This window comes from Arvicanthis niloticus, chromosome 8, assembly GCF_011762505.2.
Source record: "Arvicanthis niloticus isolate mArvNil1 chromosome 8, mArvNil1.pat.X, whole genome shotgun sequence".
Lineage (NCBI taxonomy): Eukaryota > Metazoa > Chordata > Mammalia > Rodentia > Muridae > Arvicanthis > Arvicanthis niloticus.
In genome coordinates this window covers 10863457-10889861 of record NC_047665.1, presented here as the reverse complement: position 1 = coordinate 10889861, position 26405 = coordinate 10863457, and the positions used below count along the sequence as shown (strand labels likewise).

The following is a 26405-nucleotide window of genomic DNA, read 5'->3' as shown; positions in this document are numbered from 1 at the left end:
AGACTAAATGTTCCCGTAGTCAGGGAAGGCAAGGACAGAGAAACCAGACTCTGGTTCTGTTTTTATGTTTAGGGTGGGTGTAGTGGTTTGTATTGCCAACCAAATACCTAGGTTGCAAGCCTCCAGGAACACCTTCGAGGAATTGTCTATATCAGTGGTACTCCACCTGACGATTGTGACCCTTTGGGGGTTGATTGACCCTTTCACAGGGGTCACCCAAGACCACCAGAAAACACAGATATTTACATTCTAATTCATAGCAGTAGCAAAATTACAGTTATGAAGTAGCAACAAAACTAATCTGATAGTTGGGGATTACCATAGCATGGGAGACTTTACTAAAGGTCCACAGCATTAAGAAGGTTGAAAACCACCGCTCAAGATTAAGGGGCTGTCTTGATTAGGATAATTGATATGGGAATACTATCCCCTGGCCTGGGAATCCTGGACTGAGTATAACAGAGAAGGCAAGCCGAGCCCTGGCATGTGTTTGTGGATCCCTCTCTGCTCCTGACAGACACGTGATGGCTGCTTCAAGCTTCTGTTGCCCTGAGTTCCCTGCCATGACTGACTAACACAGAGTTAGAAGTCAGATAAGTCCACTCCTCCCTCAGTTGCTTTTGCTAATTGTATGTTACCATAGCAACACGAAAGAAAACTAAAGCAGTGGGGAGCTTTCACACCCCTCCCCCCAAGAGCAGAAACATGAGCCCTGCCCACCCAGTAACTCGCTCATTTGTTTTATCAACATCATTTAGAAGTTACCAACAGAACACACACTAACTGGAAAAAAATGATCGTATCAGGGAAAGGAGAGGCCATTATTCATAGCAACGCATGTCACCAAAGGCTGTCACATTGCTGATGGTTTGGCACCCAACTTCCTATGAGTGTTTTCAGCTATACGAGTAACTTTTTCATTTTTATTTGTTTGTTTGATATATGAGTGCTCTGTCCACATGTACACCTGCCTGCCAGAAGAGGGCATCAGATCCCATTACAGATGGTTGTGAGCCACCACGTGGTTCCTGGGAATTGAGCTCAGGGCTCTGGAAGAGCAGCCACTGCTCTTAACCCCTGAGCCATCTCTCCAGGCACACTGAAACTGTACTTTGCTAGGGTGAGCTGTGAAATTCTTTTAAATAGAATCACATCGTCTACATTACCCTGCTTGCTGCTGGCTTTGGAGCAGAGTAAGATATTTTGGTCTCTTTCTATCAGGACAGATCTGTGGGCTCCTCTGGCTATATCCATTCCCTGCATGCTGTCCTGGGTACCCCAGAGCCTCCTATGATATACCAGAGGTGCTTTGCTATCTGGCTGTCACCAGCAATCCTTCAGGTGCTGTGAATGCCCCGTGAGTACAGACCTTTCTGTAACCTATGATTCAGGGTCCAGTAACATACATATATACATAGATAGATAGATAGATAGATAGATAGATAGATAGATAGATAGATGCTCAGGAGAATACCCCCTACCTGTATACCCCCAAGGATCTGAGGAAATCATTGACAAAAGCCTGATGTGCATCTTTCTAAAACTCCACTCAGTCTGGATGCCTGACACCCAGCTCACTCATGTCCTACTCTTCATTTTCCTGGCAGGCCTCACACATTCTCATTCACAAGGTTGGTTCCTGCAGTGAATGAACACAGGCTTCTTCAGATGTATTCTGGGCCCTGTGACCCAGATCCCCCAAGGCCAGTGATGGATACATATGGCTGTGGATATGTGTTCCTCAGAGTGGCAGGACGCTCAGACACAGCTGACTACTGATGTTTTAAACCAGCCATTGGACATCCTTTGCCCACTCATGAGATACCAGAGACACCATGAGGGATGTAGAGGCCTGAAATCTACTGTCTTGAAGAAACGGGACAAGGAGCAAGGAGAATTATTTCAGTGATGTTGATGTGAGAACCCAGGTGCTAAACTGAATGTCCAGGACCACACGCACAGGGACCTGGTAGAAGGAGGGTTCTAGAATGCACACAGCAGTCACTGCTGGAAAGTAAGATTAGGGCTGCCCCGCACAGCAGACTTTTCATATCCTAAAACATCGTATGATTATCTGCTGTTACAATGTTACTTAAAACAAACGATTGTGTGGTAAGATGGGACACTATCCCCTGGTAAGACACAAACTCCCATTACAGGCAAGCTAAACAGTCAACATTTAAATATATGTGTATATATAGAGAGAATACATACTACATGGGGGTACGTCACACAGTTCCACGCGTACGTTTTTATTCTGTGTAAAGCACCACGGGCCTTCCATCTGGCCCCCGGGGTTCCGGCAGTAGGCGTGGCCTCCTCCCAGCTCTGGGAACTCTGAGCTGGACAGGCGATGGCTGTGGGGGTGCTGCAGAGCCCAAGGCTGACACTGGTGGCCTGACTTGGTGGTACTGGCCATTCCCCTGTAGTCAGCGCCAGAGCCGTTGTAGCACTGGTGGTCTGAGAGAAATAGAGAGTTAGGGGCCTGAGCATCCGGGGATACTGGCAAACCTGTATGCAGAGCCCTCCTGCCCTTAGGGTTTTCAGAAAGGGACAACAGAGCCACCTGCCTCCTGGGGTTTTACAGATGGCCTGAGGGGTAGCACTAGAGGGACCAAATCAAGTCCCAGGTCCACCAGTGACACGGAAGGTGCAGCAGGGACACAAATAGGAACGAAGCCTACTATAGATGCTGCAGCCCTAAGGTCACATATGAGACCCACCAAGTACCCACATTCAACCACCCAGGCAGGGATGCTGATGCCAACAGCAGCCTGTTCTAAAAGCAAAATGGAATGGCACAAGCATCTGGGGCAAGTCCTGGGCCTGGTCCTGTACCCACGAGGCTGTTTGCTGCCTAGTCTGGCTCAGCCACATGTGAGAACACATGTTGTCCCGCCTCCATAGAGGAGTTAGAACTTGGGATATGTCTGCTAAGCTTTACATGTGTTTACTGCAAACTCTGTCCTACAACACATCTAAATCTTAACTCAGGCTTCATGCAACTTCACCAGCTCAGTAATGTAAGGAGTTGCCCACTTCTGGAACACCCAGATGAACTGCTGCTATCGGATATCCTTGGAGTCTACAGGAAAGAAGCCTCAGGCCTGGGTCTTCCTATCTATTGTGGAAACACTCCTGCAGTCTTCAGTGTTGTTGACAGAGCCATGCTAGACCTACCCTGACTGGCCTCTGTCCACCTGCCAGGGCTCGTGGACCTGACTACAACCTCCAACCCACAGGCATAGGGAAGATGGGGATCCATGCGGCATTCTGCCATGGAGGGAAGACGGAGCACATGCCTTTGTCCTGTGCAGATTCAAAGAGGCCACGCCTAGATCTCAGGCTCAGAAGAATGGAATAGTCCCTATCTTTGAGATCAAATGTTCCACGGGCAGGCACCCAGGAAAGCTGCTCGGCCCAGATTCCCTTCTCCAGGGATGCATGTTAGGGGCTTGCTGAGCTCCTGAAAGTTGTCCAGTGCTAGGAATCCTTGGGGGCTCAGGAGCCTGGAGACCATTAAATAAGCTGGGGGTCCCAACATGGATTGCAGTGTGAACCAGGATCACTCGCTTTGGAAATCCCAGGTTCAAGGAAATGAATGGACCCAGACAAGGGAAGGGTCCAGCTCGAGAGAGCCTGGCGCAGGTTAACCACCCAACCACTAGAGGGCTTCCCTAAGACTGCGCTGTAGGCTCTGGCAAGAGACAAGGCCCTGCTTAATAGGGCACAGAGACCTTAAGGACCAGTAGAGGTGTGTTTGCTCAGCTCTGCACCCTCAGGACACTCACAGCGACCCAGCCTCTCAGCGGGGATCCCGATGCGCATGCAGTTCGCAGCATCCGGGCTCTCGGGCATGGGCAGCGCTTCGCACTTGGGCAGCTGGAGTCGCATGAGGATGAGCGGGTTGGAGCGGGCGATGGTGTACTCCTGGCGGCACAGGTCATTCTCCAACACCTCACATTCGTCCCGGCACAGCTCCCGCGGCTTGGGCGCCCGGGAACGCGCGTCGCACAGAGGGAATACGAAGTGGCAGAAGGATGGGATGGCAAACTGTGAGCACTGGTCTGACAGGTGCGTGGAGGTGCCAATCATGGTGAAGGCAGCTGCAGAAAAGAAGCCTGTGAGCGGTAGACAGCTCAAGCCCAGCCCCTGCGCAGATACCCCGCCTTCTCTTATCTGTCCCACCCCTCAACCCTGCTCTTACTAGACTACAAACCCTGAAGCCCCTACCCTTGAACCTTGATCTTCTCCACCCCCTCAACTTCACCCCTACTAAAGAGAGCTCTCATTCCATCCTCTCTTCTGGGTTTCCAGGCACTAGTGACACATCTATCTGGCCTCCTGACAACCCATCACCAATCATCCCTTTCTCTGAGCTCCAACCCCTGACTTGGGTGCCCATCTGAGACTGTCCCACACCCCCATTATCTTATTCCAGACACACAGCTTCTGAGAAATTCTGACCCACACCCTACACGCTAGCAGTTACAACTCTAAGCGCCTGGCACTTCTGTTCTTTGCCCAAACCTTAGCAGCATCAATGCCTCACTCTACAACCCTGACTCCCTACCCCTCCACTCCTGCGGCTACCCTGAGCCCTGTACCCCATTTCTCGACCTCATTCCAGCCCTGGAGACCTTGCCTCGCCCCACCTAACACTCGCTCCAGAGCTTATCTCCTGAGGATCTAATCTGTGCGTGGGTTCTACAGCATGGGGTTTTACACAGTCTGATCTTGGAGGGCTTAGGACACAGCAAGGAAGAGGAGCGATTTAACTGGGGGTCTTCTAGGTCACCAGGTACCCTGAGAGGCCCAGGTAGACAGCCCAGTTGGTAAAGGATGTGCGTGGAGGACTGGGAAGGTCAGAGTGGGGATTAGGTATCCAATAAGACGGGAGAACTGAAGGAATCAGGTTCCTCTACCTAAGCACCCTGCAGACACTGTGAAAGCTGCAAAATCCAGAGGCTGGGGCCCTGGGGTATGCACTACCAGATATAACCAGCAGGTGGCACTGCTGACAGCCATTTAGTCCCAGGATACAAGCCCAGACCCTAACTGCAACTGTTGAGTCTGGGTTCCAGCCCACTCTGATTTACTGTATAAAACAACTGGTCCTTCAATCCTTTGTGGGCCCCTATCTGTAGAGTGATTTGTTGAGACTACATCTATAGATGAACTTTCACACTGTACCTAAAATATGGGTGGGATGTGTGTGGCACTCAGGACTAGCTAGCCCCAGGCTAGAAATCATACCTCTCCCCCCCCCCCCCCAAATCAAAGACAATGTGTCCAGGATTTTTTTTTCCCAGAAAAGTCAGCCTTGATGCCAGGCAAGTAAGGTCTAAGAAAGGCAAAGTCAGTACTGCCTCCAGGAAACCAGCTCGCAATGCCACAGCTGTATTTACAGGACTCCAATTTCCGCATTTGAGGACTGTTACCAAAAATCAGCTCTAGGCGGGGAAGGTGCTTCCACAGCTCCTGCCGCTCACCTTTCCTATCCCCTGAATGTCACCCATTGGCCAATCTCCACACAGAACACTGCCATGCTGTTGAGATGTGCTGCCTAGCATTAACATCAACTTGACACAAGCTAAAGTCATCAGAGAGAAGGAAACCTCAATTAAGAAAATGCCTCCATGAGATCAGGCCGTAGGCAAGGCCTGTAGGGAATTTTCTTAATTAGTGATTGATGGGGGAGGGCCCAGCCTATTGTGGGTGGTACCTCCCTTGGGCTGCTGGCCCTGGGTACTATGAACAAGCTGAGCAAGCCAGTAAGCAACATCCCTCCTGCCTTGTTTTCCAAGTGTTTAGTGCAGACCGCAGACCTACACTTCCACGGCTCACTTCATGCCTTTCTGTCCAAACTGGTAAAGCCAAGCTGCTTGGGCATCCCGGCTCTCTGGTTCCTTCTCTGACCCATTAAGGGAAGGAGGAAGAAATAACTGCAGGTTAACCTTGTGCTAGGCAGTGTTTGCCAATTAGCAGAAAGTCAAATTCTTCCTGGAGTCTGTGGGTGGTATTTTGAAGACTAACTCAAGGATGCCAGGCACGTGGCTTGTCCCACGGGTCCTAACTAAACTATAACCTTGGCGCTAATGAATTCAAACCAAGGAGACAAATCCAAGCATGCTGCCTTATGAAAGGTGAGCGCTATTCCCCATAACCCACCAGCTCTGCGGAAGAGACCGGAAGAATTTCTGGCTTGGGGATGCTCCCATATTTTAAAACATGTGCACACACACGTGTACTGAGATCTTTGGGGAGGGAACCCAAATTTCAAAATTCACACCAGCCTCATCCATGTGGTCTTAAGGTGATTTCATATCACATTTTCAATATATCTGTGCATGAAAGAGCTCCTGCATGCTGAGCCAGTCAAGCTGGTGCGAAATGAGCTCCTCTGTGGGGCCATGTTGGTTCTGTGACTCAAAGCCTACTGGATTCTGCTGTTGAAGGATTAGATTGGCTCCGCCTGTACTAAGTCACAGCACGAAGCATGTTTGTCACCGAACCCAAGGCTGTACAACACCTGTTGTACAAGGTGACATTAAAACATGTTGCAGTAAGAGCACCAAACCACTCACAGAGCCTTCCCACCAGCCTCTGCTCCTCACCTACGTAGTTTACACAGCTCACGCAGGCTCTGCTGTGATCATGAACTCAACCGAAGTTACGAGGTCATGTCAACAATGGCGTCTTTCCGCTTGATCTTCATTCCAGGCCACGCCACTGCCAGGTCAAGGCTCTACCATGCCCCCTCTGAGCAATCACTGATTCTAATATAAAGCCTGGCCAATAGCACCAATTAGCATTCTATGAAAGAGAGAAGCTGGAACCTGAGCCCCACCCCCCATAACTCTGCTGGTCTCTTTCAGAGTCTGGGAAGGAAGACATCCTGCTTGGAGGTAGTGGTGGGGTACAAGACTCTAACTGATTTTCTTCCTAAAGCTTCTTCTAATAAAACCCCCCATCAAGGGGCCCCAGTTGGGATGCTGAAACCTCACAGCCAGCCAGAAAACTCCTGAAGAGACTGAGGAGAGCATCTTTACTTCCTGTCTGACCAACTTCACCACACAGACCCAGAACCAGGTCTTGGAACCCTGGCTTTGTTCTCTGGAAGCTAAGGCCTGGGCCTCATTCACTGCAGTATCCCCTCTGCCCGGCACTCACAGTCTTCCTTCCCAAGCAGCTGGTACCAGACTGTGCACATGTGGATCAGGCAAGGCACACAGGTGACACCAATGTCCAGGAAATATAGGGCAAGCTCTCAAGCAGAGTCAGTGTGATGGTGATGCCAGTGCCCACAACATGTCCAGCCTGGCCAGGGTGGGTGTGTGTGTGTGTGTGTGTGTGTGTGTGTGTGTGTGTTTATTCCAAACATCTGCACTTGCTAACTGTGGTATATATATGGCCTGTCCTTTAGGGATCTTGTGTTCTCTTCTCCATCTGGTGGTGCTGAGAGTTGGAGGTAACTTTGGGGACAGGGTATAGTGGATGGTTGCTAAGCGCCATCCTTAGAATAGATTGAAGCAGTTTTTATGGGACAGGCTCTGTTCTCATAAGGTTGACGAGAAAGAACAGGTCTGCCCTGCTCCCTTACAGGTCTGCCTTGCAGCTTCCTGTCTTGCCCAGTGGTTGCCCCTTCTCAGATGGGCTCCCACCAGGATGGCTCCCAGTATGACATGGTGAAGCCAAAGAGGCCTCAATGGGCTGGTGCCATGTAGCTTGGGGGTCTCAGCCTTGAAGCTGTGAGCCAAAGAAACGTTTCTTTATGAAGTGTTTAATTTTGAATATCTCATTATTGTACAGGGGGATAAAGGACTAACACACTAACTTAAAACACTGGAGATGTTTTAGGGCAGAACACACGCGCAAAAGCAGCCACTTCTGAGAAAGATCTCTTATTTCCTACTATAAGAGATGTTAGAGAGCCTGACAGTCTGTGCCACTAACTGGTAAAGCACCAGAGTGGTAGCTCCACAGAAGGCACTTGCTGTACCCCAAGGGGGCTGTGTGCTCCTACCTGTGATTCGGTTTTCAATCTCCCCCTGCATCTGGAGGGAGTCCACATAAATAGTCCGGTTCCCGATGAAGCGTGCACAAGCAATCCCTCGGTAAGGCTGGCAGAAGCCATCTTCCTGATCATCATCCCTGGAAAGACATTCAAACCTCCGTGAGTGACTGTGCTGAGGAAAAATAGCCCATGAAGTGTTTTTGATCCAGAATTTTACAAGCCATCAATGTTTTGGTTTTATTCTGCTTTGTTTGTTTAGTTCAGTGACAGGGCCATTCTATTTAGTCACGCTAAATCTGAACTCATTCTGTGTTCTAGTCTGGCTGTGTACTCTGAGGGGCCATCCTGCCTCAGCCTCCCAAGTGCTGGCATTCCATCACCACACTTGGCAGGCCAGCATTTCTTTTTTACTTGGTCCAAAAATTCCATCAGCATGAAAACCATCCCATAGCAGCTTTTTTCTTATTGCCCAACTTTGGAAGCAACCAGATGCACAGATAAACAGTGGTGGTTCCATACAACAGGACACAAGTCAGGGGAAGGATGTGGGTGCTGCCGACGGGGCAATGAGCCCATCTGAAAAGCTCTGCACTGTGCGTGCAGCTCTGACTCCGCAATGCTCCAGAAAAGGCAAAGTCCAGAGGCAGTAACCAGATCCCAGACTGCTAAGAGGGAAGAAGATGGATCTGAGTTCCTCAGAGGAGTCTGAGGGCTGGAAACTTCTAGAAATGATGACATCGTGCTGGATATGTCAGCATAAACCCATAGAGAGGGAAACTCAAAATGAACCCTAATGCACATTGCTCAATTCAGCTCATGATGGACTGTTGATACGGGCTCCATTAGTGGCCATGTAGTAAGAGGACAGCAAGAGGGGACACTAACTTCTGACCAGGCTTGCTGCAAACCTAACACAGATGTTTAACAACTTACTGGTTGCTTTAAAAAAACCTGGACCCCTTAAGAAAGTGCCAAGCATGGACAGACTTTTTCTTTTAAGACAGGATCTCACTGTGTAGCTCTGGCTGGAACTCGCTATGTACACCAGGCTGGCCTCAAATTCACAGGGATAGGCCTGCCTCTGTCTCCCACTGCTAGGAGCAAAGGTATGTACCACCATTCTGGCCCTGGGACGATTTCTTACAGATGAGGTGAAGTAAACACGAGGTGTTCATTCATAGGTCTCTAACATGAGGATGTTGCACATCTAACATACGTCTCACTCTTGAGCTACATCAGAGACTGGCATTCCCTCATGGGTACCCTTATTTGTAAACAAAGATTGTAATAATTTTAAATTATTAATTAATTTTAATAATCCATGAGGTGTGTGCCAGCACTGAAATGCTGGGGACAGTCTTTGAGAAGAACAAAGGCAGCACATGTGGATGCCCCCTGCCTTCTCCATGGCAACTGAGGGCACTCCAAAGGTCTGTCCCTGAGAGACTGGCACCACGTTGGACTATACACAGGACACTCCAATGTGCGACCTGGAGTCTGCTGTGTGGATAACACAGATGATGCTGGCACACATAGGGGCTGGAGAGGGGTCAGGATGGAAGTCTGTTCTCCTTTCTCCACAGCCTGACCTTTCTAGAAGTCACAGCTGTGATAAAATATCTGATAACAGCAGCTTAAAGAGGGAAGGGTTTATTCTGGCTCATGGTTAGAGGGTTCTGTCCATTATGCAGCGGCAAAAGTAAATGATGGCACAGGAGCAGGAGACAACTGGATACATTGTATCTACTGTCAGACAAGAGTGATGAATGTAGATACATTGTATCTACAGCCAGACAAGTATGATGAATGTAGGTACATTGTATCTATAGCCTGACCAGAGTGATAAATGTAGATACATTGTATCTACAGTCAGACAAGAGCGATGATGGGCTTGCTTCCATCTTCCAAGGGATGGATGCTGTTGCCCACATTCAAGGAAGATCATTGAGTCCCAAGTAAACCTTTCTAGAAATCCCCTCCTGGATATATTGCTATCAATTTCCATGGTGATTCTAATCCCTTCAATGTTTCATTCCTTGACAATGAAAACTAGGCATCTCTCTCAACAGCCCAAGACTCCTCGAAGGAGGCACCTCTAGCGGGGTACAGCAGTTTTCAGGGCTGCTGTGTGAGGAGGCACAGCAATGGAGCGGGAGGTGGGGGGTTGTTCCAAGAATGAGCCTCTGATATGCGCCTAGGCCTGTAAGTCAGGCTCCTGAAAGAATGTGTTCTCACCACCCACAAGATCCTCAGAGGTATGTGGAGCCAGACTCAACACCCTGCTCTACCTGCTGCAGCCAGGTACAGACCAGAGCCTGGACACACTGGAAGCTGGAAAGGAAAACAGCTACTAGGAGAAGCTAGAGCCAGAAAAGGAGACAAATGGGTTAGAGCTATGGGGTAAAGAGACATAACTAGGAGGAATCGGAGGCTCCAAAGAACATGAGGCAGGGCCCTACAAATAGGAAGCAAGCCCCACAGCCTCTCCTGTCAAGAAAGGTCCCCAAAGGGGGAATCCTAAGAGGAAAAAAGTCACAGAAGGTCAAGGAACAATCAAGATTAGAGAGCAACTGCACCAGCAGTCGCTTAGTGTCTGTGAGGGGGGAGGGGATCTGTTACGCAGACCATTAAAGGAATTGGAATATGATTTAATACCCAGACATTACAGCTATTGTCACGTAACATCCCTCATTTTAGGCAACACAGACTTAAGCATTAAGACACAATTTTTATTCACTATGGGATTTAAAGAGGAGTGCCTCTCTTTCTGTGTATGTGTGTGTGTACTCCTGTGTGTGAATGTGGGCATATCTTCATCCTCCACCTTGTTTGGGATGGGGCAGGGGTGTGGTCTCTGCTGTCCACTACTGTATATTCTAGACTAGCTGATCTATCAGCTTTGGAGATCTTCCTATCCCCACCTTCCATCCCTGTAAGAGCAATAGGTTACAGAAACACACACCACCTTGTCTGGTTTTCACATGGAGGCTGGGGATTTGAACTCAGGTTCTCATGCTTGCCCAGCAAGCACTTTTACCCATAGAGTCATCCCCCAAGGCCCTAAGAGTTATACTTCCTATTGTAACAAGGTGGCTTTGAATTAAAAATTAAGACCAGTGTCTCTCCTTTAAGCACTTGAGGTTGAGTTGAACCTCTGAGGGGACGGGTGGTTTAAGCTTTAATGCCAAATGCTAAATCAGTCTTTTTTGGAGAATGTTCCTTGCAATAAGGCGGCTTGGCTTCTCCTCAAGTAATCTTTAGTCACTGGCTTGTCAGTGGCAATTTAAATAGTTTTTATCCTGTTCTTTCCCTTTAACTAGGCTAAAACCTGAACTGGAGTTAAGAACGGTCTCCTTAATAACAGTGGGAGAGCTGCAGGGACCACCAATGGCATCCTTCTTGGGCACTTGGAGGTGCACCTGACTGTGAGCCAGACACAGAGAAACAGGCACTCATTATACAACAGAGATCCTGGGTCTGCAGACCGGCAGGTAAGGTGAACTTGGCTATGGAGATTCCGGGGACACAAACATGCAACTGGATAACAGGGTGGCAGTTGTGGACATGTTTGGTGGCCAAGAAAGTCAGAAAATAAGAGGGTTTAAGACACGGTGCCAAGGACAGTGACTTTTGAAATACCAAGAATTAGCTTAACTTTTAACTGCTCAGGAGCACAGGGCACTTTCTTGAAGCAGTGTGTCACTTACCCATGTACCCAAAGATTGGGAGAGGACAACAGCAGGAGGGAGGGGCCTTAATGCAGAGGCTCTGGGCATCGCCACATCGTGCCTAACTGTTTCTAGTATGGAATACATGAACCAATTACAGTGAACATGAGCCATTGCTAAGTTAAAACAGCAGAAAGGAACCCAGTCATACATAGGAAGCATCAGGCATGCATAATCCCCTGGGCATTGCCCCAACCTGAGTGAGCCTATAAGAAAGGGCGGTGCCACCCTCTCTTCTCTACACATACCCTCTTCACCATCAACTGAAGGCAAATGGAAGGATGGCAGTAAATCCCTTAAGGACCCAGGACAACCATCAGCCTCCCATTGCACAGCAGCAGAAGCTGCAGGCTGCCAGCACTAACATGTGTTCTAAAGGCAAAAAACAGGGAGAGAGCATGAGACAGACAGTTGCTTTTCTGTGTGAGGACCATCACATAGGATGAACTCAGCCTCTTTGTCAGTCACCGCCTCGCTTGCCATCCACCTACAGGACACCAATTGACCAAAGACAGCCAGGGAGGCTAGGTCTCTCTGCCAAGGAAACAGTGCCATGAAAGGAGCCACAGAGCAGGACAGACTGGTCACTCCTAAAGCACACGGAGAACTAAGGGATTCTTTACTGCATTAAGCTCACTATTTTGCTTTACTTCCAGAGAAATCACTATGCAGACTCATCTGAGACAGTCAAAATCAATAGGAAAAACAAAGTCATAGCTACAGAAAGGCCATGGCCTGTGACTTCAGTCCACAGGGATGTTACCAAAGACAGTTCTCGTCCACCTACGGCGGCCACCAGAGACCGGAGCCAAACAGCCTTGAGGGGATGAGGAGCACAATTGAGAGATTTCAGTCAGGCATGAGATAAGCCGAGCCCAAGCAACTTGTTTAGGGTCCAATGGGTTAAAAACAATGTACTGTATAATTAACAAGTGTGAACAGAGAGATCTTACCTGTTCTCATCACAAAAAAATGATAATTATGTGAGATGATGCATATACTAATTGGCCTGATTAGGTCATTCCACAACATATAAATGTATCAAGACATCGTGTTGTATTCTATAAACAGATGCAAGTTTTTGGTGCTGTGGCTTGACCTCAGGTGTTTTGGATGCTAACACTTCTACTGTTGAGCTATGCTCTCAGACAATACACACAAATTTTAGTGTTTGTTCTGTTTATTCATCATTTTGTGTATTGTATCTTGACATGAACCTTAGGCCTTGAGAATGCTAGGTAAGGGCTCTATCTCTTTTGTTCCCAGCACAGAGTCTCACAAAGTTGCCCAGGTTAGCCCTAAACTCATTCTGTAACCCAGGCTAGCCTTGAACTTTCATTCCTCCTGCCTTAGCTTCCCACATAACAGGGATTACAAACCTAAGAGGCCTGGCTCTAGCAGTTCTCATTTGGCAATTTAACAATGGACTGACGACCTTCAGAGTCACCTGCCAGCACAGAGTCAGATTACTCCAGCACCAAGTTAAAAGAGTAACTCACCCTAGCATTCTAATTCTGTGACATCATGCCACAACAGGAAATCTCTAGGAGAATGTTAGCACGTGAAAGCTACTGTTACCTTTATATCTGAGAAGGGAACTATAAAGACACAGGTGTCCGTCATTAGCTGTAAACACCCTGTATCCACACTGAAGTGTTTCCGGATAGGTGAGGCTATCTGCAGCACACTGGGAAGTAAGAAAGAAAGAAGACGGATGGATGGGTGGGGCACGGGAGGAAGAGGCAATGAAGCCAGAAGAGAGAATGGTGAGAGCTTGGTTGGGGCTGGGTGCTCACTCTAAAACGCCTCCCCTCAGCATTTCATGTTTGGAATACTTCCTAATAAAATGTTGGGGGTGGGGGGACTACTTTAGAACATACCAAGCATGGCCCTTGAGAGGAACATTCAGCTGAGACCTCACGCCTCACCCATTTACCTGTGAATTCATTATTAGTCCACTCTAAACAGCAGATGACGTTTTAAAATAAGACACAACACAAAAAGCCCAAGAATGCTCCAGGAACAGGAAACTTTATTTCCATCTAGGTGTTGACTGCATGGTTCAGTGAGTAAAGGAACTTGCCTCCAAGCCCGGCTATCTGAGTTCTAATCGCCAGGACCCACGTGATGCAAGAAGAGAACTACCTCATCCAAGGTGTCTTTTGACCTCAGCACAAGTGCTCCCACACGTACACTAAATAAAGGTAATAAAAAGTTAACTTCCATTTGACCAATAAACAAGATTCAAGACTTACTGAAAAATCATAAAGAAAAACTGGAAACAAAAATTGGACTGAAGATAGAGGCAGGCGAGAAAGAAGAAAGGATTCCCGGAAATGTGTACCCAGGTGGCCTCAGCGTGACAAGGAATCAGGGCATGCACAAGGAGACATCATCATTGCTCCGTCAGTGTGGTGAAATGAACACGCATGGAAGTCCATGTATGGAAGGTAAGGACGGATGTGTTTGCTTAACCTCGTGAATGGCCATTCAGCACACTGAGTACAGCAGCCCCTCCTTACACACTGGGAATATGTCCCATGATGCTAAGGAGAGAGGAAACTGAGACAGCACTATGTATACTGGGGCTTTTTACCTTTACACATGCCTGTGGTGACGACCAATTTATAAATTAGGCACAATTAGCAACAATAACATTCTACAGTGACAGTTATGTAGAGTCCATCCAATAACCAGATGGCCACTGGGTGACCACAAGGTAGGCAGGGTACATCGTGTGGATATGTCTGACAGAGGAATGATTTCAACCCCACCTAAGAGTCGGCTGGGTGGCCTGAGAATCTACCATGCTACTCAGAATGAGGCACAACTTAACAATTATAAACTCTACAGTTTGTAGATTTTTCCATTTAATATTTTCAGGCTTAGGTTGGCCAAGGGTAAGCTGGCTACTATGTACAAAGGTGAATGGGTTTTTTTTGTTCTCGTTATTGCTACCCTGGGGTCTTGGGGGACATGTCAGAGTGTATCACTGAAGCACTGTGGGTAATCACAGTGGAGATTGTTTGCATTCGAGGAAGTCACATGCTCTGTGTCCAAGTTCGGAAAGGGGGGAAAAAAAGAAAGCAGGTGCGGTTCAACTGCAATGACATGGATGATACACCTAAGAACGGTTGGCTAGCACACAGGATATAATATTATATAGTAAGGCAAAAGGAAGCAGAGTCCTTCCCTAAGTATATCCACATGCTAGCTGCTTCTTTAAGAAACCTAGTCTGGCTGACAAAATGATGGAGAAACGATGAGACCCAGAGAGCGCACTGTACAGTATCGTCCCCAGCTAGTTCCACGAATGTGCTACGTTCAGAGTCCGTGTAAAATGAAGAGGAAATCAACAGTGTGAAACATTTTACATAAATAACAATTTACCACTTTACCTAAGTATATGAAGAGATCAGTTTTTTACAGCTCTATAAATTTGCACATTTTGCCTAGGTAAATATCTGTGTACAGTATAATAGTCATTAAATGATAGGTAAAGAAATTCTAATGGAAATACTCATACTAGCATGTATATATGCATTATGTTCGTGGTGCTGGGGGCTGAGTCCAGAGCTTCATGCATGTTCCTAAGTGCTTCACCACTCAGCCACATCTCCAACAGGAATGTGTAATACAACAGTATATAACAGCATAGACTAGCACTTGATATGATATAAAAGTGTGTAAGCATGAGAAAAGAACAAAGAAATATTTCAAGTTTTTAATCGACTTGTGCCTCTCGAAAGCCATCCACCCCCACCCCACATCCCCCCGCTCCCCCCACTCCCATCCACACCCCCACCCCCACCCGAGACCGTTTCTCTGTCTCAATCACCCTGAGCACTAAGAGCTATTAATGAGATGGATGCTCCTTCTCAGCAGAACAGTCCACCCATCTGCCTGGAGAGTCAGCTGCTGCTGTCCACTCAGCCGCCCACTGCCCCGCCCTCGCTCCCACTGGAACCCTCACATTCATCATTTAGTGGGTCCCAAGGCCAGGTGGAGATGGAACCGGTCAACAAGTTCCGTCTTGTTGAGAAATCCGAAAGGGCCTCGTAGGACAGGATGATTCCCCACTCACAAAGTCAGACGACGGAAGGAGCAAGTCTCCTGTCAGCGAGAGACCTAGCAAGCTGCAGCACAGAGACTACCCTTTATGGCTAGCCTGCAGAAGAGTGATGTTTTGCTGTGAAGCAAAACCCCAAATCCAAGGCTAGACCCCACCAACACTCCTCTTCTTTAATGGGATCTTGAGAACCTGCTGCAGAGGGTGTCCCGAGGCTCCGTGGTCACATCCATAAAGTACAGGCACAGGTACCAAGGGATACCCACTGGCAGAGGCTGTGCAGGGCCCTGGGTTCAATCTTTAACACCAGAAGAAAAATATGAACTGCAGATTGGTGGTGCTGGCTTGCAGAACAAGAATGACTTCCTCGTCCACAAATATTCCTGTGAGAATCTGGTGAGCATGCTTAGATATCCCGTTTCGTTGCCCCGTGCAATTATGGTGGCTGAAAGCAGTTAACATCTGTTTTTATGATACTGTAAGTTTCCCAACTCCAATTAAATGCCTGTTCAGCTGGGCTCCCAGCCGGCTTCCAGCAAACTCGGTATAGACATGGCTGTTTTAGGGCTCAAAACCTGCACTCTGACACAAGAGAAGCCCTCAGGATGCCAGCCAAGTGACGGAGATGCATACTTACTGAAAATTGTGGTTTGGGCTGTGCGTTGGACCTAAAGACACAAAACGAAAAGACAAGTTATTAACGTGGCCAGTGGCAAACACGGGCGAGCCTAGCAGCTCCTCCATGGCCAGCTGTCCCCAGGCTTCAGCCCTCCTCCCACTCAGGAGACCATACTGGGGACACCAGACACCCCAGAATGAGAACTTTCCATGTAGCAGCATGTGTGGGCGCTTTTCCTGTCCCTGCTGGCTCCTTGCTCCTCATCTAAACTGTATCCACAAAACCTGTTTTGCTCATTAAGAGCTGGCTCTAACGTGAGCCCAGATGACAGGCCTGAGGAACATGCTACTTGGTACTGAGTCAAAGGAGGATAATTTACTTCTGCCACCAAACCTGCTGAACCATGTGACAAGCGCAGAAACTCAGTACTGTTCCTGCTCAGTGGGGCCAGCTTGGCACATGAAGGATCGGTGTGTACTTGGGGCAGAAGCACAGAAAAGGCATATAGCGAGCGAGTCCTGACCAGTAGTGGGGAGCCACAGATGGGGCCTAGGCTCTGGCCCCTGCTGTCTGTGGCATGGCCATCCTCCCAAGGGCCTGGCCTCTTGCAATAGTCTTGCTGGGCACTTCCTGTCTCATCTTGTATGTCTGGGATGCTTTTCAGTGGCCTGGGTTTACAGGCTGCTCTGTCTGCATTTTCTTCTGTTAGCAGTTAGGAGGCTAAGGAGCTAGCTTTCTCAGGCTCCTGGGGAGAAGCCCTAGGGCAGTTTCTTGGGGTTTTTTTTTTTGGTTTTTTTTTCCCTGACCTGTGTATGCTCAGCTACAAATACTAAACATGGCCATCGCTCTGCGCTGTGAATGCTATCTGCTAGCACGGGGCGTCTGCTGTCCACACTCACCGAGCCGCACATACAGAACCCCAGTGGCGGTAATGGTCTTCAGCCCGTTGGTAGCCACACACTGGTAGTAGCCCGTGTCTGTCGTGTCCAGGTCTTGGATCCGCAGCCGAGAGCCATATTCCGTCTTCCGGATGATGACCCTCCGTGGTTCTTGCACAACCGGGGCGTCGTTCTTCAGCCACCGTACATTGGGAGGTGGATTTCCCGCCACCTTGCAGTGCAGGATTGCTGTCTGGCCCTGGACAATGGTGATGTTGTTGACCGGCTCCAGAAAATTCAGAAAGTAGCCTGCAGGGGATAGGGCACAGAGAGCAAACATGGTGAGGTTAGGAGGAAGGGCCTGGGCTCCTGAATGACCATCCTGAGTGAAGGTGTCCCTTTTTGTTTACATATAACAGATTCTAGAACACTGGGGCAAACCGAGTCCATAATTCAAGCCATGGCTCCTGGAGGAGCACAGCCAGCTTTTGAGAGTCCCTGGTCACATGACTGTTAGTACTGGGCAGTCTTAGACTTGGGTTTTGGGTTCTGTGTTTTGTTTGAGTCTGTTTTTCTGACAGGTCTCACTGTGTAGCCTGGGCTGGCCTGGAACTCATTACATAGCTCATAGCTCAGACTGGCCTCTAACTCATAGCCATCCTCCTGCCTAGGATACAGGTTTGAGTCACTTGGCAGGTGACTCTGTTTTAGAAGATCTGATGGAATGCATGTGGCTGAAGCGGTCATGCTAGTGTCCTGGCCACAGCCCTGGGATTCATGCCTGGATGAAGACTCTCTGATACACAGCTTTGCTCTAGACAGTGCACTGAAGCCCTTCCCTGCTGTCTGAAACCCATTTGAGTTTTTGATGTTTTTTGTTTTTGTTTGTTTGTTTCATTTTTTTAAAGACAGGGTCTCATGTAGCCAAGGCTGGACCTGAACTTGAACTCCACACACTCCTATCTCAAACTCCAGAGTGTTGGGATGACAACCACACCCTGCCGTGCATGGCTGGTAGACTCCTTTAAGCATGAAGATCTCCAAACAAACCCCACAATACTAACTAGGCCACAGTGTCAGTCCTTGGAAGGTGTTCACTGGCTGCTACCTTTTCTCTGCAATAGGACCTCTGCCACACCCACCCTTCCACCTTCCTACTGCTCACTACCACATCCCAGCACATCTGCTAAGTCATGAGGAATCATGCACACGATGCTACTTTGAGGGCATTTTCCCTCTTTGATTAAATTCTGAATCACCTTATTCAGTTCCTCAGAAACAGGGCTCTGGCGTAGAAAGGTGTACGGTGGGTGGGTGCCCGTCGGGGCCGAGTTCCACATGACACTAACAGCAGAGCAGCCCAGGTTCCTACTTTACACCTCACACCTCCATAATCTTCCTTAGAGATGCACATCACTTTTATTTCTATTGTGTCTGGTCCACACAGTTAAAGGCTTGTGGACAAACTACAGGGCAGCAGTCTTCCCTGAAGTGCTCGTGTTTCCTGTTATCATTCTTAACAGATGGCTAGAACATCGCAGTATAAAACAACACGAGTTTGTTACTGCTCACACAGAGCAGCACAGAGACAGAGAGGTCAGGGTGTTGGTGAGGCTGGTTCTGTACCAAGAGTCTGACTACGAATCTGTTTGCCTTAGCTCTTCACCAGGGACCACCCTACTCCATGGCTCAAGGCTTCTTTGTCTTCACCATATATATCTCCTACTCTAGACTCTGGTCCTTCTGTCCCTCTGTTATAACGGCTCTGAGTTACACAGGGGCCATCTGTAAATCCAGGGTGATCTCCCCATCTACAATCCTCCATCGAACCTCCAAAACCCTATGCTGTGAAAGGAGATGCACTCACAGGATATGGAAATCAGGGCATAGTGACCTCTGAGGATGCCATTATTGCTCACAGGATTCACTTTTCCCTCGAGACTTTTTGTGTTTCCCTGTGCTCAATAGCTTCCGAGCTCTTGGATCTTTACATAGCTACCGGCGTCACTGACAATAGAGCCTTCTTTGTGAGTTCACGTCCCTCTCCTGACTTTTCACCTATTTGCTTTGTCTATTATTCCGGTGGATTAAAGATCAATGAAAGCTGAAATACTGCGGTGCAGAAATCAAGGCTAGACGCATCCCCACAAACAACATAAAATTTTGACGGCTGCCTTTTGCCATACTTGACCTACAACATTTAAGACGTCTGGGGTACAACCAAAGCCTCCAGTCCCCTATTTCTCCCCCCAACGAACGAGCATCCATCATTGCAGTTTGTATTATTTTATGCTTTCAGGAACTTTCTCTTGACAAGTCACCTTCTCTAGTTGCCTGCTTTCACTCAAACCAGTTTATGTTGGTACTGTTCTTTAATTACTGTGTAATAGTCCACTATATAAATACATCACAGCCTAGTTACTCATTTCCCAGCAGAGGAGTAGCAAGCTGTTTTCACATTTGGGCTTCGACAGGTTTACTGACCATCTGTGTCCACATCTGGCTCCGCACGGGTTTAGGAGTACCTCAAATGTACCTGCTGGATGTGGCGGTAGGAAGTCCTGGGAGCTGTTGTTAGTCTAAGTCTCTGCAAATGTGCCTCCTAAGAACATCTCAGTGTGTCCTCCACGATTCTGACAACATTTGGTCTTGAGGGACGTTAAAGTTGTATCAATTGAATGTGTGTGAGTGCCACGCTGCTGTATGCCATCAGTAGTTTCAGAGGTCCCCGTGAGCACCAGCATCTTCCAGAACGTTTTTTGGACACTAAGCATCTTTTTTGAGATTGCCTGATTCATCTTCATTCTGCCCTCCCCCCCGTTTCTACAGTTATTCCCCTCCCTATTAATAACTGAAGTATAAAACATGAAATTTCCCTTCAAGCTCCTCAGCCACACAATAAATCACTTTAATCTTCCTATATGTGGTCAGACCCAAGTGGCTTGTAATTCATTTTAGGGTTTGTTTTCTTTTACCCATGAGTTATTAAAGGTGTGCCTCTTTACGGTTGTTAATTTGTTTGAGTGTATGTATGCATGTGCACACGATACCACCATGTGTATGTGGACAAACATCGGAAGAAAATGAAGGAGTCAGTCCTTTCTTCTTCCCCTCATGTGGGTCCCAGGGATCAAATTAATGACTTCTGGCTTGGTCACAGACATCATTACCCAATGAGCCATCTTACCAGCCCTAAAGGTATGTATTAGTTGTACTGGTTTTTGTTGTTTGGGTTGTTGTATTTGTTTTCTAAACAAAACAAAAACAAACACACAAATTTAAAAAACAAGCTTTAGGGACTAGAAAGATGGCTCAGGGATAAAGCACTTGCCACCAACCCTGAAAACCTGAGTTTGATTCCTAGGACCCATGGAGTGCACATGTGCGCATATGCACGCACGCACGCACGCACACACACACACATACACACACACACACACACGCACGCACGCACGCACGCACGCACGTGCACACACACACATGTACAGAGAGAGAGAGAGAGAGAGAGAGAGAGAGAGAGAGAGAGAGAGAGATATGTAATTTAAGATATTTTTAAAAACTTGCTTAAGAATTGCTCAGAGCACAGGGGGCTCTTCTAGAGGTTCCAGGTTCAATTTCCAGTTCCAACATGGAGGCTCACAACCATCTGTAACTCTAATTTCATGGAATCCAGTGCCCTCTTCTGGCCTCCATAGGCATCAGACACACAAAAGGCTCATAGACAGACATGCAGGAAAAACACCTACACACATCAAATTGGGAGGGGGGTGTGGCAAAACCCCAAAGACAACAAATATTCTTTCTTTAAAACAATATCTTTTACATGATGATGGTTCTTTGAGACCAATGAGATTCATTCTGCAGTCCAACCTGGACTGGGTTCTTGTAGACAGTCTACATGTGTTAGGTGATGATGTTTTCTCTGTCATCACAGAAGTTTGTATGTGCCCATTAAATCAAGCTTGCCTATTTGGTGTTGGCGATTTTACTATGTTTATCAGTTTTTTTCCATGAGATATCTGCTCACTGATTCTCTGTCAAATAGCTATCAGCAATTCTCTTGACTTCTATTTAACAATAAGAAACCTAGTGCCTGGGGTCATCAACCCTCAGGTTTACCAGATCATTCATTCCTTAGATCATTTTGGAATGCATTTGTCTAGAACAGTTTCTGACTCATCAAAGTTGCCTCAAGATCCTGGTTAAAACAGCTCTACTTTCATCTGCCTAATAACTTAACATTTTTATGATACTTTACTCTTTATGAACCTTATAAATTTGTATAATTTTATATACAAGCTTATGAATGCTTTCATACATGAATGTTAAATGAGGTTTAATGTTTTCATTTTGCCTATTAATTCTTTTTGCTTTATTTCAAAATGAATCTTTAATGACTCTCTACTTCTGCTCTTAACTAGTTTGACAGTTATAGTTTCATAATTAAACTACTTATAATCAGCATCATGCTTCATCTGACAAAGCTTCCCAAACACAAGAACCTTTAAATGCTGGAATATAAAACCCCTGTCTCTCCTAGACCTTGCTCACAAGAGGAGTCCCTGCCTCTCAGTTCTTACTCACACTCTGGTTTCAGTCAGTTGTGATCATTAGTGTTGCTTTTTATTGTCAGGGTTCCTTGACATCGGCCAAATTATAAACTCTTTCCTCAGCACCACTCCCTGTCTCCTTTCTTCCTCTTACGTTCAGCTCAACTCAGCCAGAATCACATTTGTGCTTTGGGTGATAGACTGAAGTTGTACATGTATTCTTACTGTAAATGTATCTGTTACTTTGACCTTGCTGAGTAGTTTAGCTGGGTATAGAATGCTAGTTCAGCAGTGATGTTGTCTTTTGCCTCTACTAGAAACTGTTGGCAATTCTGTCAGTTCCCATTGTTTGCTGTTCTCCTGTCTTTGCCATCCTAAGTATCTGCTCTTACAACCATTCAACTACTTTATGTTAGCCTCTTCAGATTTTAGCTCCTTAATACTGAAAACTCATGCATTAGTCAATGTAGTAAGATTCTCTATCGGTGTCTCTCAAAATCCTGCCTTCATTCGTCCCCTCTGTTTCTCTTTTGGGATACTCAGTGTATGTACTGGTGTTCCTCTTACAGCTCTCTGAGGTTATTTCTACACTGTCTAAACTGCCCTTTAACCTGTCTATCTAGTTTCTCAACTCATAGGCATTGCTTCTAGAAGGTCTGCTTGGTTCCCTTTTGAATCCACCACTTGTTCTTCTAGGTGGTTTTCATTCTTTCCTATAAAGAACAAGTCTGGCTTCACTGTGTACTGGCCAGCCACTCACCCTGTGCAGAGTTCTGTGAGTATGTTTTGTAATTTTTCATTGTAAGGTGAATTTCTTTGGAAATAGCTTGAGGATAAAATAGGAATAGCTTATTCCTCAATAATAAAATGGTGCTATGTATTATCTTAATTCTCTGACTTTGGATTTCCCATACAATCCTGGCCAAAGGACCTGATTCCCAGTGGGAATCAACTGAAGTCTGCTTGGGTACCTTCTCAGATGTCCCCCAGCCTGAATCAAGTCCTTCTTGGCTCCTTGGCTGCCCCAGAAGAGCAGCTCTTAGCTTTGAGTGAGGGGCTTGCCCACAGTGCCTCAGTGGTATAGACCTTAAGAGTTTATTTTCTGGCTTGATATTAGGACTCGAAACTCTTGAGGAAATTGAAGCAGTGTAACAGTCTCCATAGTTAGAAGAAGATTTATCAGACCTGACATGATGTCATGGGTTGAATATGCTTGGCCCAGGGAGTGGCACTATTTGGATGTGTGGCCTTGTTGGAGTGGGTGTGTCACTGTGGGCATGGGCTTTAAGACCCTCATCCTGGCTGCCTGAAAGCCAGTATTCTCCTAGCAGCCTTCTTATGAAGATGTAGAACTCTCAGTTCCTCCTGCACTATGCCTGCCTGGATGCTGCCATGCTCCCACTTTGATGATAATGAACTGAATCTCTGAACCTGTAAGCCAGCCCCAATTAAATGTTGCCCTTATAAGAGTTGCCTTGGTCACGGTGTCTGTTCACAGCAGTAAAACCCTAACTAAGACAGAAGTTGATACCAGAGAAATAGCTGTGATTGGCCCGACCAAGCTTTTGTCCGGAAGAATGTGGATTTGAATTTGGAAAGCAGTGGAATGCTTTAAGTAGGGCTTAATGGGTATCCTAGTAAGAATATTAAAGACTTCGTTGCTCAGATTGATTTCAACTATGCAGACCTGGCCCAAGAGGGTACAGTGGAGAAGAATGTCAGTGTGTGGCCTAGAAACTGTTTTGGTAAAGATTGTGGCTGCTTTTTGTCCTTGTCTGAAGAGTCTACCTGAGTCTAAGGTAAAGAGACTTATATTAATTGCATTGACAAAAGAAATCTCCAAAAAGCCCAGCAGAGACTTTGTTCTTTGGATAAGGCTCATGAAGAGCATTTTGAACAAGTGTAGCAAGCTTATAAAGGAAAAATATCAAATATATGGTTAAAGTATTAAAGGGGCACCAGGAAGTAAAATGGAGCTGAATCCTATGTTCTAAGAGATGACTGATCAAGGGATTTGGGGGTGAGATCCCATCCAGCTAAGTTTAGATCCAGGCATGTGGTATATACCTTTAATCCTAGAAGACAAAGACAAACAGATCTCGGACTTCAAGGCTAACCTGGGAAAAACAGGTACTAGGAGAAGAAAAGCTTAAATCCAGGCATGGTGTTACACACCTTTAATACCAACCAGCATTACAGGAGACAGAGCCATGCAGGTCTTTGAGTTCAAGGTCAATCTACAGAGTAAGTTCCAGGAAAGCCAAGCTTAGGCAGAGAGGGAGTCAGAAAACAGAAAGCTGGTAATAGAATGGGGGGGGGGGGAGGGATTTCCATCCCCAGTAAACATCAGAACACAGCAGCTTCAGCCATGTGGCTCTGGTTTTGGAGTGAAAAATAGAAGGGACTACTGGGACAACTGATGCTGGTTACCTGAAGCTAAGAAATTAGTGGTGATTAAGAAGAGACCAGCATCACTGAGGTGAAATATCCTGGGAAGTGTTTCCTGAGAGCACAAAAAAGCTGTGTTCCAGAGATAGTCAAGGTTGTACCTCATGCTGCAGCTGGACTTGGTAATGTGTAAGAATCACCCAGGTGGTACTGGTTTTGAAGGCACAAGAAGCAGCGGAGGCTTGGCACTGTGAGAGGCCAGAGAAGGCCTTTGGTGAAGGTACACCTTAAGTTGTAGTTGAAGGCCCAGGACTCAAAAAGAAGTTGATGCCTGGCACCATGAAGACAGCCTATGAGAAGCTACTGGTGAAGCCTAGTTGCAGTGGAAGACCTCAGTGTATTGGAGATGCCAGAACCATGGGATGATCACCGAGAACAGTAGCAGCAGTGGAGTGGATCAACCTGAGCTTAGCGTGCTACAGAGGGCAGAGCTGGAGAAGTGATGCCAGCCCATTGGAGGACTCCAGAAGATCATGTGTGGATCCCAGACATTGAAACAAGAAGCTGTAACATTGAAGTTGCCTTGGAGACCCCAAGATGTTTGAAATGCCAGAGCCATGGGGTATCTGCTGAGGAAAGCTGCTAACAGGGAGTGGAACCAGCCCAGGAGAAAGAAGTTTGTTGCAGTCAACAAAGATCAAAAAGGAGTTGAAGATCTGAAAACTGCTTTGACATCAGACATGGAGATTCAGAGTTTGGTGTTTGCCCAACTGGTTCCTGTCTTGATTTGTGGATTACAGTTAAGTGATTGGATGGATCTCAGAAGAGACTTTGAACTTTGGACTTTTAACATTGTTGATACTGCTGTAGACTATGGGGACTTCGGAAGTTGCACTAAAGGTAATTTTTGCTATGGTTAGATATAACCCCCGTAGACTCATGTGTTTAAACAAGCCTATGGGGGCCAGGGAATGTCATGGGTTAAATATGCTTGGCAAGGGAGAAGCCATGTTTGGAGGTGTGGCCTTTCTGGAGTAGGTGTGTCTCTGTGGTCATGGGCTATAAGACCCTCATCCTAGTTGCCTGGAAGCCAGTATTCTCCTAGCAGCCTTCAGATGAAGATGTAGAACTCTCAGCTTCTCCTGCACCATGCCTGCCTGGATGCTGCCATGCTCCCATCTTGATGATAATGGACTGAACCTCTGAACCTGTAAACCAGCCCCAATTAAATGTTGCCCTTATAAGAGTTGCCTTGGTCATGGTGTCTGTTCACAGCAGTAAAACCCTAACTAAGACACATGGAAATTCCTTTATTTTATTAAAAACTCACTTGATTTTTATCCTGGCCCATCACTTCTCCTCGGAAGTAAACCTGCACTATCCAGTTCCTAGCGAACAGAAACACCGAGTTTACTTACTCTCGGTCTGGGTCTTCTAACCCTGTGCTCTCCACCATGGCGTCTACTTTCTGGAGCCACTCCACTCCAAATGTTTTTTGCCTTTGACTTTTCTAGCTGCTCTTTGGCCAGGACACCTACATCTGACTGGTGTCTGTTTCTGAAATCCATGGACATGTCAAGTCTGCAGCATGGCCACAGAGCCACCCCATTCTTCAATGTGTGCCCAGAATTAGATTCCCTATCATGGGTCATTTGAATATGAGGACCCAGGAAGGTTGGATAGTTCTCCAAGGCTGCAAATGTAGAGACCTGCTTAGAACAGCCTCTGCCCTGGCAGACCCTAGCTGTTACTTTTAATCCGTTCCTTTCTCTTTCTGGCTCCTGGGCATCGCTCCATTCTGCTTGTATGTTTGCCAAAGCATTTACATTGTGTCCTAATATTTTACCAAGCACATGCATGTTGCTGACCCGAGAGAGCTTCCAAGTTAGCTTGGCACACCATTCTCTCCATCATCAATTCTCTGGAGGCCAAACCTGAAGGCTAGAGAGCCAGTTCCCTGGAGACTGTGCACCAAACCCCTCCCCCTCGGAGCTGAATTTGCAGCCGGCCAGTTAACCTCTCAGCTTCATTTCTCTGACACTCTAAATACAAGGCTCACACAAATCCTTTTCTAAGCTCTCCATTGGCTCACAAAAATTCCTTTGAGCAGCCCCAAACCTCTCTAGACAACAGATCAGGTTATAAGGAGCCAGGCA

General features: G+C 47.0%; 1 protein-coding gene across 3 annotated transcripts in view; it reads right to left on the bottom strand.

The window, feature by feature from the left end:
• Nucleotides 1–26405, bottom strand: part of Ror2 (receptor tyrosine kinase like orphan receptor 2) — a 183637-nt gene that overhangs the window by 5277 nt on the left and 151955 nt on the right. For 2 of the 3 annotated variants that reach the window (XM_034510931.2, XM_076939013.1), the window contains 5 exons: nucleotides 17333–17620; nucleotides 16452–16482; nucleotides 8027–8154; nucleotides 3792–4106; nucleotides 2215–2460 (listed from right to left, as the gene is read on the bottom strand). In XM_034510931.2, coding sequence (XP_034366822.1) covers nucleotides 2215–2460; nucleotides 3792–4106; nucleotides 8027–8154; nucleotides 16452–16482; nucleotides 17333–17620 — 1008 coding nt within the window. The remainder of the gene's footprint in view (nucleotides 1–2214; nucleotides 2461–3791; nucleotides 4107–8026; nucleotides 8155–16451; nucleotides 16483–17332; nucleotides 17621–26405) is intronic. The other variant, XR_013112054.1, reaches the window with a different exon arrangement.